At 22.5% G+C, this 13909-nt stretch overlaps 5 protein-coding genes across 5 annotated transcripts; 1 reads left to right on the top strand and 4 right to left on the bottom strand. All coding sequences in view use genetic code 6, as the record gives it.

Annotated features, from left to right (window-relative positions):
* Positions 1 to 556: 556 nt before the first annotated feature.
* Positions 557 to 2231, bottom strand: TTHERM_000313569 (rhodopsin-like GPCR transmembrane domain protein). Its single transcript, XM_012799748.1, has 2 exons — positions 1846 to 2231; positions 557 to 1655 (listed from the first exon to the last, which is right to left on the bottom strand). Exons 1-2 carry the CDS (start codon positions 2207 to 2209, stop codon positions 736 to 738), a joined length of 1284 nt encoding a protein of 427 aa, XP_012655202.1. The 5' UTR covers positions 2210 to 2231; the 3' UTR covers positions 557 to 735.
* A 1077-nt stretch (positions 2232 to 3308) lies between these two features.
* On the bottom strand, positions 3309 to 3896 carry TTHERM_00313550 (RNA polymerase Rpb4; the record flags this gene model as incomplete). The annotated part of the gene is made up of 4 exons (XM_001033536.2): positions 3309 to 3419; positions 3471 to 3623; positions 3713 to 3827; positions 3883 to 3896. The coding sequence occupies 4 exons, from the start codon at positions 3894 to 3896 to the stop codon at positions 3309 to 3311; spliced, it is 393 nt and encodes a 130-aa protein (XP_001033536.2).
* Positions 3897 to 4553: 657 nt separating this feature from the next.
* TTHERM_00313540 (hypothetical protein) lies at positions 4554 to 9075 on the top strand (the record flags this gene model as incomplete). The annotated part of the gene is made up of 12 exons (XM_001033535.3): positions 4554 to 4766; positions 4871 to 5498; positions 5669 to 5817; positions 5871 to 6089; positions 6146 to 6322; positions 6414 to 6915; positions 6965 to 7456; positions 7529 to 7748; positions 7799 to 7988; positions 8046 to 8106; positions 8159 to 8415; positions 8470 to 9075. 12 exons carry the CDS (start codon positions 4554 to 4556, stop codon positions 9073 to 9075), a joined length of 3714 nt encoding a protein of 1237 aa, XP_001033535.2.
* A 738-nt stretch (positions 9076 to 9813) lies between these two features.
* Positions 9814 to 10577, bottom strand: TTHERM_00313530 (transmembrane protein, putative; the record flags this gene model as incomplete). Its single annotated transcript, XM_001033534.3, has 3 exons — positions 9814 to 10058; positions 10189 to 10329; positions 10433 to 10577. 3 exons carry the CDS (start codon positions 10575 to 10577, stop codon positions 9814 to 9816), a joined length of 531 nt encoding a protein of 176 aa, XP_001033534.2.
* A 788-nt stretch (positions 10578 to 11365) lies between these two features.
* Positions 11366 to 13660, bottom strand: TTHERM_00313520 (armadillo/beta-catenin repeat protein; the record flags this gene model as incomplete). Its single annotated transcript, XM_001033533.3, has 8 exons — positions 11366 to 11571; positions 11635 to 11863; positions 11925 to 12065; positions 12273 to 12413; positions 12467 to 12533; positions 12589 to 12888; positions 13015 to 13337; positions 13400 to 13660. The coding sequence occupies 8 exons, from the start codon at positions 13658 to 13660 to the stop codon at positions 11366 to 11368; spliced, it is 1668 nt and encodes a 555-aa protein (XP_001033533.2).
* Positions 13661 to 13909: the final 249 nt, after the last annotated feature.

The raw sequence follows: 13909 nt of genomic DNA, 5'->3' as shown, positions 1-13909 counted from the left end.
TAAAGTATCTTCATATTTCCTATATATTATTTGACTTTACTTCTATCTTATTTGAATATTTTAATTAGAAATTTAATACAATTTTTTTTTTTACAAATCTTTTTATGATTAATACTTATGTACCAACCACTATGCTTTAAAAATTAATATTTTTGTTACAAGTATTATCTTATCTGAGCTAATTAAATATCATCCATAAAAGATTTACTAATAAAAAATATTCTTAAAGATACTAGTTTTTTTAATACTAAGATTACACTTTGCTTTAAATGATATTTTTGATGGCATACATCTAAAATTAATAAGAAGTAAGCTTAATATAGTTCGTATTAAATTATTTATTTATTACTAAATATTTACATTATATTTATGACTAATTTTACAATCTGCCTCAAATTTATAATTTAAATATTTCTATAAAACAATTATATTTCATTTTTACAAAACTAAATAAAAACAATTTGTTAATTTTATATAATTACACTAAAATATTACTCAATTTTAATAAAGAAAGAAAAGGGTTTTTTATATATTCTTATAAATGAAAATATAAAATTCTAATTTTTGCTTATTTTAAATTTTCCTTCATCAATAAATAAATTAATAAAAATATTTTGAAATTTATTACTAAAAAGATTAGAAAAAATGTTAAATTTTTAATAAATTATTATCATTTAGGTATTATAAAGATTTCTTTATTTATGCTTTAGAAAAACTTTTTGCTTAAATTTTGATTCAAAAAGTTTTGTAATTAGGTAATAAAGTATTTCCTTGTTTAGAGATATTGTAATACTAGGTCTTTTTAGAGGTGAAAATGAACATCAAGAAGAGTATAGCTACAGACTCTAATATTATAATTCCATTTTTAATTACTTTATGTTAAACATATTTTGCTATGAATAGAGATATAAAAAGCAAAATTGGAAATGCAAGGAAATATAGTATTCCAAAGAAGCCGAGTTACTAGATAAATTCTTTTACTTTTTCTTTTGCTGCCCTCAGAGTATTTTTGATGCCAAAAGCAAAGTAAACACAAAGTCCTAACCTGATAATTAAAACACAATATCCAGCCCATCCATCATATTAATGATATTTCGTAAAGCTGTCGTCAGTTAACTTGCTTAATCCCACGATCATTGCTTAAATAACACCTAAAATTATAGCTAAAGGAATCAAAATATCATAGAAATCATCGCTGAGGGTATTAATTGTCCAACCCCAAGACAATAGAATAAGCATTATTGTAACTATAAAGCTAGTTAGATTACTGAATATCTAAGAGAGTAAATCAAAAAGAAAGAATCCATAACCATTATAGCCATACATTAACCAATGCAAAAAGTTAAAGAAGTTTGCTAAAGCCCACATTCCTACTGAAATTTCAAGAAGACATAAAGGCCAATCCATTTCATCATTTCTTTTATATCTCTCTTAAAGTATTTTTAGGTTTCTAATAAATACATAAGTAAAGATACCAGACAAAATAAAGTAATACAAAACAAAATTTCCTTCATCAGTAGGATAATGAGACTTATCTACATTATATATTTCTAATTCCAATAATATTTTGTTTGCATATAAATTCGATAATTAGTTATTGCAGTCGTGTATAACAAAGAACCATACATGTCTTCTTCTCCTTGATGTTAAAGCACCTTTTTTATAAACAAAAAAAATTAAAAATAAAAAAAATAGACATATTTGAAATCTAAGAAATTTATTTTAAAATTCATTCATTTCAATTACTCATATTGCATATATATAATAAATCTAGAGATTCTTTTCTAAATTTGTTAGCATTTTAAATGGGAATGTAAACAATTATCATTTCAAAAAAATGTTTACCTTCAAAAGAGTAATGTTCACTTGCTTTTGGAGACATATAGAATTTGTTGTTTATACTTGATTTGCTTCTTATGTTTGAGCAGCTAACTTCATTTCTATCTTCTTTCCATTAGTCATCTACGATAGCAGCAAAACCTACTTCAATGACACTTCTAGTTTCATTGTGACCAGATACTGGAGATTCAAAAATCGCCCTTGCTTTAAATACGCTTCTGCCTTCATCAGCAGCAAATTTGGTAACATACATCAAGTTATCATTCCTTCTAAGCTAAGATAACCTGATAGACTAACTTATTGTTTTAGATTCTGCTAAAGTAAAAAAGATTAGAAACAAACTTAAACTTGCTAATATTTAACAAATCATTATTAATAAAAACAAATTTTTATAATTTATTGATTAATAATAATTATCACAAATAGAAATTTCAAAAGAAAATCAATCTAAAAATCTCTATTGTTAAAATTTGATGAATAAAAATAAAATCTAAAAAAAAACTTAAATCTTTTTATCTTAAATTATTTTTTAAAGTAGAATATTTAAAAAAATTAAATATTAAGGTATAATTTTTAAGTAAAAATTAAAAAAAATAAGTAAACAAAAATTTTAGAAATTATATTTTATAACTAAAATATCTGTTAAAAAATAGATAAATTTATTTCACTTTTAAGTATTAAATTTCAGTAAGTTTTTTTCCTATTTTTAATTAATTGTTTTAAATAAAATCAGAAAATATTTATTTTGCAATTTTCAAATTGATCTTTGTAGTTTTCATTTTATTTTTTGGTTTATTTTGATTTTTTTAAAAACAGCCAAAAAACATCTATTAATATATATATTTATAGGTTTATAACTTTTTTTACTTCAGTTTTATTTAAATATTTTATTTTGCTCAATAATATTAAATTATATTAATTTTAATTCATAATATTAACTAAAAATAGAAAATATATATTTTGAAATTCTCAAATTTAAAATTGTTTCTGCTATTAATACAATAATCTAAAATATTACTTTAAATATATTGATGAGCTTTTCAAACTACTTTAGCTAATTTTAAAATTTACAAATAAAAATATTATTATTTTAAATTTATTTAAATATTAAATACAAAACACTATTTCAACTTTATTACGAATATATTTGATTAAAAAATATTTAATTAATTAAATAAATATTTTTTTGCCTTTAAAATATGAATTTAGATTAAATTTTTTTTAGTTTTAATTTATAGTTTTAACTAAAGTTAGAAAATATTTATTTTGAAATTTGCAGATTGATTGGAATAAATTAAATTTTACCTATTAATTTATTTTACTACTTTAAATAAAATGATGTTAAAATATTTCTTAAATATATTTATTAGAGATTAAAATATTATCTGTAAATTTTAAGACATACAAATATTTATTCCTTTCTATTTATTTAAATTTACAAAAATTTATACAATTTAAACCTTTCATTTTCAATTGTTAGAGTTTTGCTATTTTTAATACTGATTTCTTATTTGCTCACACTTTTTAATAATAGCTTCAATATTTTTTTCATCTAACTTAGTTTCACAGCTCTCTATTATCTATTTATTAGATTTTGTAATAGGTTATAACATTAATTTAAAATAACTTACCAGTTGCAAATCTATTTCTTTTGTAGGCAAAACATTAAAAATTTAAATTATTTCATTTTATGTTAAAGAAAATTGAAGCAACAGATTTTTTAACTCATTTACAAAATTAGAATTCATGATATATTTAGGCTAGGAGTCCAGAAACTCAAAAAGCTATTATAATAAATATAATGATAAATATAATTACATAAAAATATAAAAATTAAATGACTAATAATAGGTAAAAAATAATTTATGAATACCTTTTAAGTCATTTAAGTATTTTTAGCTGAAAAAAGATTTTCTTATTTCTACTTTTCCACCTATTCCTGTATTATCAAAAATGCTTCTTAATTTGTTAACTTAATTCTAGTTTCCCTTTTTAAAGGTAGTTAATAAATAAGTAAAATAGTCTAAAATAAATTATTTCTACTTTTTTTCATCCATCTTGCTATGCGATATTTTAAAATTTTAGTGCTATTAAATAAACTGAATGAGTTAAAAGTTAATGTTTTATTGAATAAAAGATATGCTTATTAATTATTTTTAGAGTAATAAATAGTAGATGCTTTTAATAAATAAATTTACTATCTTACTAATATTCAATCAAGATATATTTATACAAATATTATAACCATTTACTTAAAGTTTCAATCTTACTTGCATTTAAAATTATTGTAAATATTTTTATTAAATTATATTTCAAATAACAATATTTATCTTTTGAACCATAAAATAATTATCCGACGGTTCATCATTCATTATTCATTTATTTTCTTCTAATATCAAGTACCAAAATATTAAAAAATAAAATAAAATATAATTAGGGATTATTAAATTATAAAATATAAAAATTATTTTATAAACCAAACATTTTTTGAAGATTTATTTAACTCTAATTCAGCAATCGAGAATGTTTAAAAAAATAATAAGTATTTTTGTGCTTACTACTTAAATAATATGAACGTGAATATGTGATAATGATTAAATTGAATCTATTTATCTATCTATCTAAATAAATAAATATTAATAATTTATAAATTTTAATTAGTCAACAATAGAAATAAAGCTCTTTCATAGCAAGTTATTTAAAGTTTTTGCGTTATGGAAAAATCTGATACGCCTTTAGAAATAAAAAAGAAATAGCTCGTTATTAACCTTCAAACACCTTAGAGCAAGTCTTAAGTAAATTTAGTCTCACCTCATGGATCTGAGCTATCCCATAATAGTCAAGCATTTTATTCAAAACCTTCTGCTTTTATAACTTCAAAAGACATTAATTAAGCAATTAGCGATTTAAGCAAAAATATAAAAGAGGTATAAAAAAGAACTTATTTCAAGCTTTGTTATAATAAAATTATTTTTATTAATTGTTTTATCTTTTATAGAGGTATTTTATTCATATTTTATTTTACTTTTAGGGTAAATATCACAGAGCCATTTTGAGAATGCATAAGCTTTTAAGTCCTAATTCTTCATTGTCTTTCGCTCCTTATCAATAAATTAAGCTTTATAGAAGATATTTTGAATGCTTTAGAAAACTTACTAAGAGATATTTTTCTCAAGTTGGAATGACTAAGTCTCAACTTTCTAACATGGAAAAAATGTGTGAAAGAGGAACTTATCTTTTGGATAATTGGTATAACGTATTAAATGACTTGATTGCCTAGAAAAACGAAGTTTAACAAGAGTCTTTTGATGAAACCTTGGATAATAATGCATTACAAGCGACTGATAGATCATATAATACCTTTTCTTAAATAAACAGCTTAAGAAATTTAGAATAATAGGCAATAATGTAAGTTTAAAACGAAAAGCGTTTAGCATAAAACCCAACTGACCATCCTACCTCTACAATAGCTCTTTCGTAAAAAAAGAATTCTTTAAATAGAATTAGAGAAGTTGATGATGAAGAATCTGATGCAAACAGTCCTAATGGATCTATTGTAAAAATTAGAGATTTGTCTCCAGAACACAATCAAAAATTGATTTAAGAAAAAATGGAAAGAATATTTGAAAAGAAACAAAACCTTAAAATTTTAAAGCAAAGTAAATATTATTGAAAATCATAAGCTTAATTCATTAAAAACTATTAGGTTCTAATTTGACTCAATAGCATTAAAATATAATTTTACTGACTCTTTAATTAATTCTCATCCATCCAAAATTTATTTATTTATTTATTGATGTGATTTTCTTTGTAAAATAAAATTATATAGTTAATTTCCATTTCAGCGAATTCTTTAAGGCGAATTTTTTAACTATCTAAGTTTGGGTTAAATATGGTAAAAAGACAGAAAACCATTCTATATATTCCTCTGCTTTGTTTAAAGCTACTCAACTTATAGATAAATTAGAGCTAACTAAAGTAACAAAAATAAATTTTAAATGAAATTTGAAATATAATTTTTTAAAAATAAGGATCAAGATTTGATCCATTGCTTTGCTAAAGTCTATATAGAAATAGGAAATTGCTATTTATAGCAAGGATCTATGAAGGAGTGTGTTAAAAATTATGAAAAGGGACTACAATTTCTCCAAAAAGAGATGCTTATGAGAAGTAGTGGAGAAAATATACAAAAACTGTTAAAGATGAGTGTAAAAAATAGAAAGAAAGAATAAGATAAGCTTCAGGATAATGTAATTAATTTTAGCATATTTGAATGCTTTTATTTAAAATTAATATAAAATAAAAGCTATTGGCTACAGTATGTCTATTGTACAATATCAGTATAGCTGAAGAGTACTAGGAAAATATTTCTAGGGTTTTAGAATCTTTGAATTTAGCTGAATGGTTGTCATCAATTTATTTGAATGGCTTTTCAGAAATTCAAGACTTAATTTTTAAAGCAAACGATGAAGCTAAGTCAAAAGTATAAAATTTATTTCAATATTTATTTACTGAATGTTTATTTCACTATTGCATATTGATTTTAACATAATAAAATAATTAATATTTGATAGTATAAAGTTTTAGTTATTGAAGAAGGAGAGATTCATATTATAATGGATGAAGCTCTGGGAATAAGAGAATAAAAAAGAAAGACAAACGAGTTAAATTAAAGTGAGAAAGAAGATTTTTATTCTTATTACAGTTAAATATTATATGATAAGTATAATATCAAAGAATTAAACTAATCACTGTTTATTACTGTTCCTAAGCAATAAAATTTTTTAAATATGACTACATCTATTGTTTCCGAAATAAATTAGGGTAATCAAAATGGCAGTTTCACAAATTTTCCTTCTGCTATAAATAACTCTTAGAACTTACCTCTTAAAGTTAGTGCGTTTCATAATAGCAACAACAATAGCAACATCGTATCAAATAACAATATATAAATGGCTAAAAAGAATATCTCTGTAAATTCTAGCAGTAGCTTAAATTAGTAGGGAAGTACTATGATATCAAGTAATATAAAGTCTAGATAGTTCATTCTAGATGAAACTCCTAATAAATATAAAAGTAACTTTTTATATATCTTTAATTTACTTAAATTTTAAATATTATAAAGTTGATCCTTAATATAAAACAAACAATCCTAGAATTAGAGAGTTTAATTCTACAGGAAGTAAGAGAAATACTACTTTGTCTTTAATACATAATACATACACACCTTAAAATTAAAACCAAAATATGTCAATGTTAAATTTAAACTAAAGTCAGAAGTAGTCAAGGGCAAGCATAAGCCACTCTCATAGGACCTCAAATTAAAATGGACTTTCAAGTATAAACTCTTCTCCATAATAACAATACTAATTTGTTCCTTTTGATCTGCAATAGAAGTTGCAATCAGAGAATAACATCACTAAATCTGAAATATTAAGAAATGTAGATGTTACTTATACTCCAAACCATAAGAGAGAAAGAGTTCATTAAGTTCGTTCAATGACAGCCATAGGTATTGTAACTACTCCTTAATCTATAAAACACTCTCCAACTAAATAAGAAGCTAGGAGAACAACTCCCTAACCATATTAACCAAAGTTACTAACAACAAGCAAATGTAAAAACAACATTTTTTTAATTAAAATTTTTGAAATTATTTCAAAAATAAATTTCTTTATTTTTAAAAAAGATTTTAATGAAAGTAACATGATTTATTACAGTTAATTGGAAAACAAAGAATAGCTATTAGATAAATAAAAAACTGATGAGGAAAAAAAATAATAAGTTAGAAACTAGCTTTATCATTAACCTCAGATTGTTTAAAATCTTGACTACTACTTTAGAGACAAAATAAATGAAAAATTTTAATAATAAAATGAGAGAAAAGGAATTAATTTGGAATACGAATTGTAATCTTTTTTAAATAAAAGCTAACATTTCTAAATATTTTTACTAAAAGTGTTTAAAAGGGAATAAATATTGTTATGAAGGAAGAAAATTTTGATAAAGATGAGTTTTCAAATGCATTTAAACTGTTGAAGTTGAAAAAATAAAAGTAAAAGCTTCGTGAGGGAGAAGAGGCTTTCGATAAAAAAGAACCACACGAGATTAAGATTACGACCAACTAATTCTTGTAAAATGAAATAGATGTAAATTACCATAAAGAAAATAAGAATAATTATATATATTTATAATTTTAAAATTAGTACTATGAAATGAAGCAAAATTTGAAGTAAGAATTAACAAATTAGAAGGCTGCTTAAAAAGGTAATCAATAGTACTTGTTTGAATTCATTTAAAATATTTTTTTTTTATGAAGAACTTGAAAATCAGAGACTTGCCAAGAATTTAATTAAAGAAGATGATACAGAAGATAATAAAATTAACTTGAGATAGGTTTTAGTTAACAAGAAGAACTCAGTTGTGAGCTTAAAAAATGTTAAAGAAGCTTTATCTAGAAATGGAGGTTCTGATAGCAAAACCTCCCATATAACTTCAATTAAATCTAAAATTGGCTTATCTAGAGTAGATCTTGAAAAGCAACAAGGATTAACTCCTTAATAAATTGCTAAAAAAGTATTTAATTGATTTACGTAAAGAAAAATTAATTTAATTATAAATAAATAATAGGCTATTAATGCTGAAATAGAATAAATTGATAATAAAATGAGAAGTGAGAAAAAGGAAATCAACGAATTATCCACTCCTTTTGAAAGAAGATTTGTGAATGAAGAAAATCTAAACAAAGGAAATGCAAGCCCATACTTTACTAGAAATAATTCACTTTAAAACAGTCCTCAGAATAAAAATATCAGCTAAAATTAATCTTATTAGCATAGCAGGTAAATATTGTTTGTATAAAAGAGACTTAATAAATTACTAAATAAAAAATATTTTAATTAATTTTTTTAAATTTAATAATTGTTTTTGAAAATAAGATCAAATAGCAGAAGTAGAAAGTTGAAGTTTTTAGATAATTACTAAGACATTTCAAAAAGTACACAGCTAATTTCTGTCAAGAGAGATGTGAAAAAGGCTACAACTTTTATAGATTTAGCTTTTGGGTCTTATAAATTACAGAAACTTGGTATGGAGAGAAACAAACTATCAAGTTAAGATGGTACAGGATCGAAATAACCTTCGCCTGCTTCAAAAATTGCTCAAACACTGCACAAATCGTTGAGAAAATTAATGAAATTGAAAACATCTGAGTTGTAAGACTAAAAAAGCAATTGATATAAAAAATCTAAAAAGTACTTAATATATACTTCTATATATTATTAATGGAATTGCTTTAATTGATTAAAAAAAACTGTAAAGAAGTTGATGACAATAAACTCAAATGCTGATATAAATTTTACAATATTAATTTTATTTTATATTATTAAAAGTTTTACTTATTTCATATAGTTAATTATTCTAAAATTCAAGCTATTATTCTTTTAAAATAATATTTTCATCAAAATATCATTTTCTTCAAAAAGATTTATTTATTTATAAATTAAATTGCAAATCGTTGTGATTCCTTTTTCAACTATCTAATATATTTTAATAAGTTTACTGCTCTTTTAGTATTAATATTATGTACTTCAAGCTAAAATATATTCACTTCTCAAAGAGTTAGTGAGCTAGATGTAGTTTTTATAATGATTATTTAAGATATTTGAGTTATTAACTTCTATTTACAGCATTCATCTAACTTAAGGCTTTAATTACTTACTGGCTATTTTAGATGGGTATGATAGATATAGAGAGATTTATACAAAAATAAAGTCCAATTTTTCTTTTTTGAAATGAAATTATAAGTAACTTAGTTTTATATATTGAGAGATGAAAGTTTCTTAAATTATTATTATCTAAACTTTAGCTAATAAGTGCCTAATGAATGATTTAAGAAAAAATATTTGCATTTATTTATCAAATAATATTCAGAAACATTTCATAGTTTGGTATTTTTAATTGAATTTGGTCTCTTCAGAATTTGACTTGGAAAGATAAATATTATTTAGAGTGTAAATAATCAGTAAAGAGAGAAAGACCACCTATGATGGCAGCACCACCTAAAGTACCTCTTAAGAATCCTAAACCACCACTACCAGTAGTGAAGATCAAACCAGTAATAGAACCAATAGTAAGATTCTTTTAGAAATCTGTAAGATCTTCAAATTGATCTTCAAAAAAGAAATTCATACCAGTGCCGATGCCGTAGTAAAGAAAACCTAATATTTAAAGTGACATTTTATATACTATGCTGAAAGGAAAACTAAATCAAATGTAATTAATATGAATCTAATTATTTCATTCAAAAACTATAACTATTTCCATATAAATTAATATGTAAATAATTACCAGCGCCTGCAGCCTTTTAGCCAAATGTGGATTGATTCTTTCCTAAACTATTAAAGAAGTTGTTTAATAAGAGCTTCTTTGGTAAAGAAAAGTTGGTTGGGAAACCTTCAACAAAACCTTTAACAAGACCAACTGAGCTAGCTTTATTATTAAAAGAATTTTATTAATGAAGTAAAACATAATCATCTGCAGTTAGAATAAATAAACAGATGAACGTATCTTTAACTGATTAATAATATAATACCTAGTAAATAAGAAATACCAACTGTAAAACACAAATCAGAACCAAAATTATATCCTGAGTACTTTTCGAAATCATCATGAGCATGAGCTGATTTCTTGTGATGCTTTTTACTATCTTCAATAACAAAAGTATCTTAATCTGACATTTTTTCTTTTTTAAATTTATGATGCTATTTTTTTTGTTTGAAAGAGTATTTGCAAATATTAAATTTTTTATTAAATCAATTAATATAATTTTTAGATTTTTTTTGAAATGCAATATGAGGATATAAAAATCCAGAACCTTTTTTAATTTATATTAATTAATATTGATTAAGCGAGTGATAAAATTTAGATAATAAATGAACAGATTGATTATTAATCAATTGGTTAAATATAAACAGATTAACTTTTCTCTTCTTTTAAATTTAATTCGCTTTCTATTTTGCTAATAGAAATTTCTTTTTATGATATTTAGTTTTAAACTACTCTCTATAAATATCTGTTATGTCTTTTATTGTTTCTTATTTTTTCTATCAAAAATTAACTCCTGATAACGAACCTTCTTAGATATTTTTATCATTTTTACACTACTTCCATTTTTTCTAAAATATTCTAGATATATTCACTGAATTAAATTGTAATAAACGCTCTTTATCAATTTATAAAATTAAATTATACTATGATAACCTCTCTCTAAGTCAAAGATATTTAATCAAAAAAAATTAGTTTCATTTTAAACATGTTAGTAAAAATATATTTTATTTCTTTCTTTTAAGATTTTAAAACTATATTCATTTTACATCATAGTTTATTGAAAAAATTTCTTTTATTCTGGAAATTTTTATAAAATTTTTAAGATAAAAAACCACAAAAATTAAATTAAAATTGAAAACACATATAAATATGTTATTTAAAATATTATAATAGGTCTTAGTATAAGTTTAGAGGAGCTTCACTTGCTTAACATTTCACTTAATTTTTTATATTTAGCTATTTCTTCATTTAAAGTAGAGTTGTTGCTTTAATGTGCTACATTTCCATATTTCATTATATATTAAATTAGCTATCTTTTTGTTTCTGAATCTTAAATTAACTTTTGAAGGGTATGAGCAACCATATCTTGCAATTACTTATTGTTTTTGAAAAGCAAAAATGGAGCTTAATTTCAATTTAAAAGAAATAATTAAATTAAATAAATTTATGAAATATTTTTTTTGTTACCTAATTTTTCAACTAGCTTTACAATTTACTCTAAAGCATCATGAATAACTTCTTCTTAATTTAATATGAAGTAGCAAATTGCTATACAATATTTTTCATAATCAAGGACCTTATTAGCAGGAAGATTAGGAGGATTTTGCAATTCAGAAGTTTTAGGGAGTAGCTTTGCTAAGGCCAGTAAAACTGGTTGCTCAAATACTCTATGATTTCCTTATTTTACGAAAAATACCTTTTTGGAATATTTTTAATGGTCAACCTAATGATATTGTTAAATTTTTAAACTAATTTACCTCTTTCAAATAGTTTAAGTTATGAGCTAGTTTTGCTGTTATTACCAAGAAGCCATCAGGTAATTCAGCAATGTTTTTCAGAGCTTATTTAACATCAACTCTTAAATTTTCGTCTTTGCTATCTAACAAAGCTATTAATTTCTATGAAAAAATATTTTAAAAATAATTAATTTCTTATTAAAAATCAAATAATAAAAATAATTTTGTTCAAAATTGATAAAAAAATAATATCTAAATTAATTAATTTAGTCATTTTTAATATTAAGTATATATTTATTCTAATTTGAACAAAAAATTATATATCTTATTATTTTAAAAATTTACAAATTTTATTTAAATAATATTTACTCTAATTAAATTATCGTCATCAACATAAGTGCATTACTTTTTACCATCTAAATGTATTGAGCAATTCATAATTAAAACAACTGAGTATTTTTTTTCTTCGTTTATGGGAGAGTCTAAGAAATTGTTAGCTGTGTTAATAACCTATGGAAGTAAAAAAAATTAAAATAAAAAAGTAAAAAAATGTTAATTCATACCTTTAATTCAATGCCTTCTTCTTTGCCCTAAGTGTTAACACATATTTTTGCTAAGCAATCTAAACATCTATTTATTTATTATAAATTAAAATCAAATTATTCCTTTTTATTTTTAAAATTACAGGTAATTAATTCTTAAACTCCATTATCTGTCATAATAGGTGTCATCTTCGTTTCTTAAAATTTTGTTAAGACGAGCTACTATTCCTGTTTTTACAAAGAACACAATACCATTATCATACTAAAGAATATTTAAGAAGCCTTCAAGAAGCATAATAATGAACTTAGCTTCTTCTAATTTTGGTTATTCAGTGTATTTTAAAAAGGATTCTACCATATATTAAATAATTTTTGATTAAGCTAATCTATCGACACCATCTCTTCCTGTTAAGAATCTGCATAAAGCCCAAGCATTAGCTTCTCTAATATTTGAAAAATATTTATATTTATTAGATTAATATTTTTACTGCTTAAATAAAATAAATCGCCTAAAGGTATTTCTTTTCTTATTAATTTAGTTTCAATTTTATCGTGCGATACTTACTTACCTTGCTTTTAAATTTTCATCAAAAAGGAGGTTTTTAAATCCTTCATATGTTAAATCATCAACTATTTATCTTCCTCTCATAATTGAGACCAAAGAGCCTAGTAAAAGTACAGCTTCTCTTCTTATTTCAACAATTTTGTGGTGTAAAAATGCTGATGCAATACTAATTAAACCTTATGATATCATTTAATCTTTCATCTCTTAATGCGATACCATCTCATTTAAAGTTATTAAGGCATCTCTGTACTTAAATTCCTCAATTTCTGGCATCAATAAAATTTCAATTAATTTTGGGATACTCCTATCAAAAACAGCATGATAAACCTTTATAAATCATTTAATTTTTATTAATGAATTTTCAAATCCTATATCTATGTTCAACTTACTTCAGTATTATCATAACGATCGTTAAAATCTGCTTCGAGATATGGATATCTATCCTATAGATGCTCAGAAACAACGTGAAGCTTATATGATTGCATTATCTTTTTTATTTGCCCTAATAAAATGTAAAAACTTCTTGCTTGATTGCAAATGATAAAAAGTTACTTAGAGTTGTAATTCTTAATTATTTTACAAAAATTTAATAATTAAATGAAAGCAATTTATAAAAAAGCTAATTTAAGAAAATAAACGTTGTATTTCATCAACTATCTCAAATCTTAATAATGTAAATTATTTGTATGATAAACAAATTCAACTATTTATGATTTTACTTATTAAAAATATAATAAAAAAAATTAAGTAAATTAAAATTTTTGATAAGCAAATAATTTTAAAAAACATAGATTTTTAGTTAATAAATTTTCTAAGAAAAAAATTTGAATTAAAAATACTATTTTAATAAGAAATAAATTAAAAAAAGTAGATAACTTGAAAAATTTAATAAATTTTAG

The sequence above is a fragment of the Tetrahymena thermophila genome (genome assembly GCF_000189635.1).
Source record: "Tetrahymena thermophila SB210 genomic scaffold scf_8254431, whole genome shotgun sequence".
Classification (NCBI taxonomy): Eukaryota; Ciliophora; class Oligohymenophorea; order Hymenostomatida; family Tetrahymenidae; genus Tetrahymena; species Tetrahymena thermophila.
The sequence above is the reverse complement of the archived record's forward strand: the minus strand, read 5'-3'. Positions and strand labels throughout refer to the sequence as shown.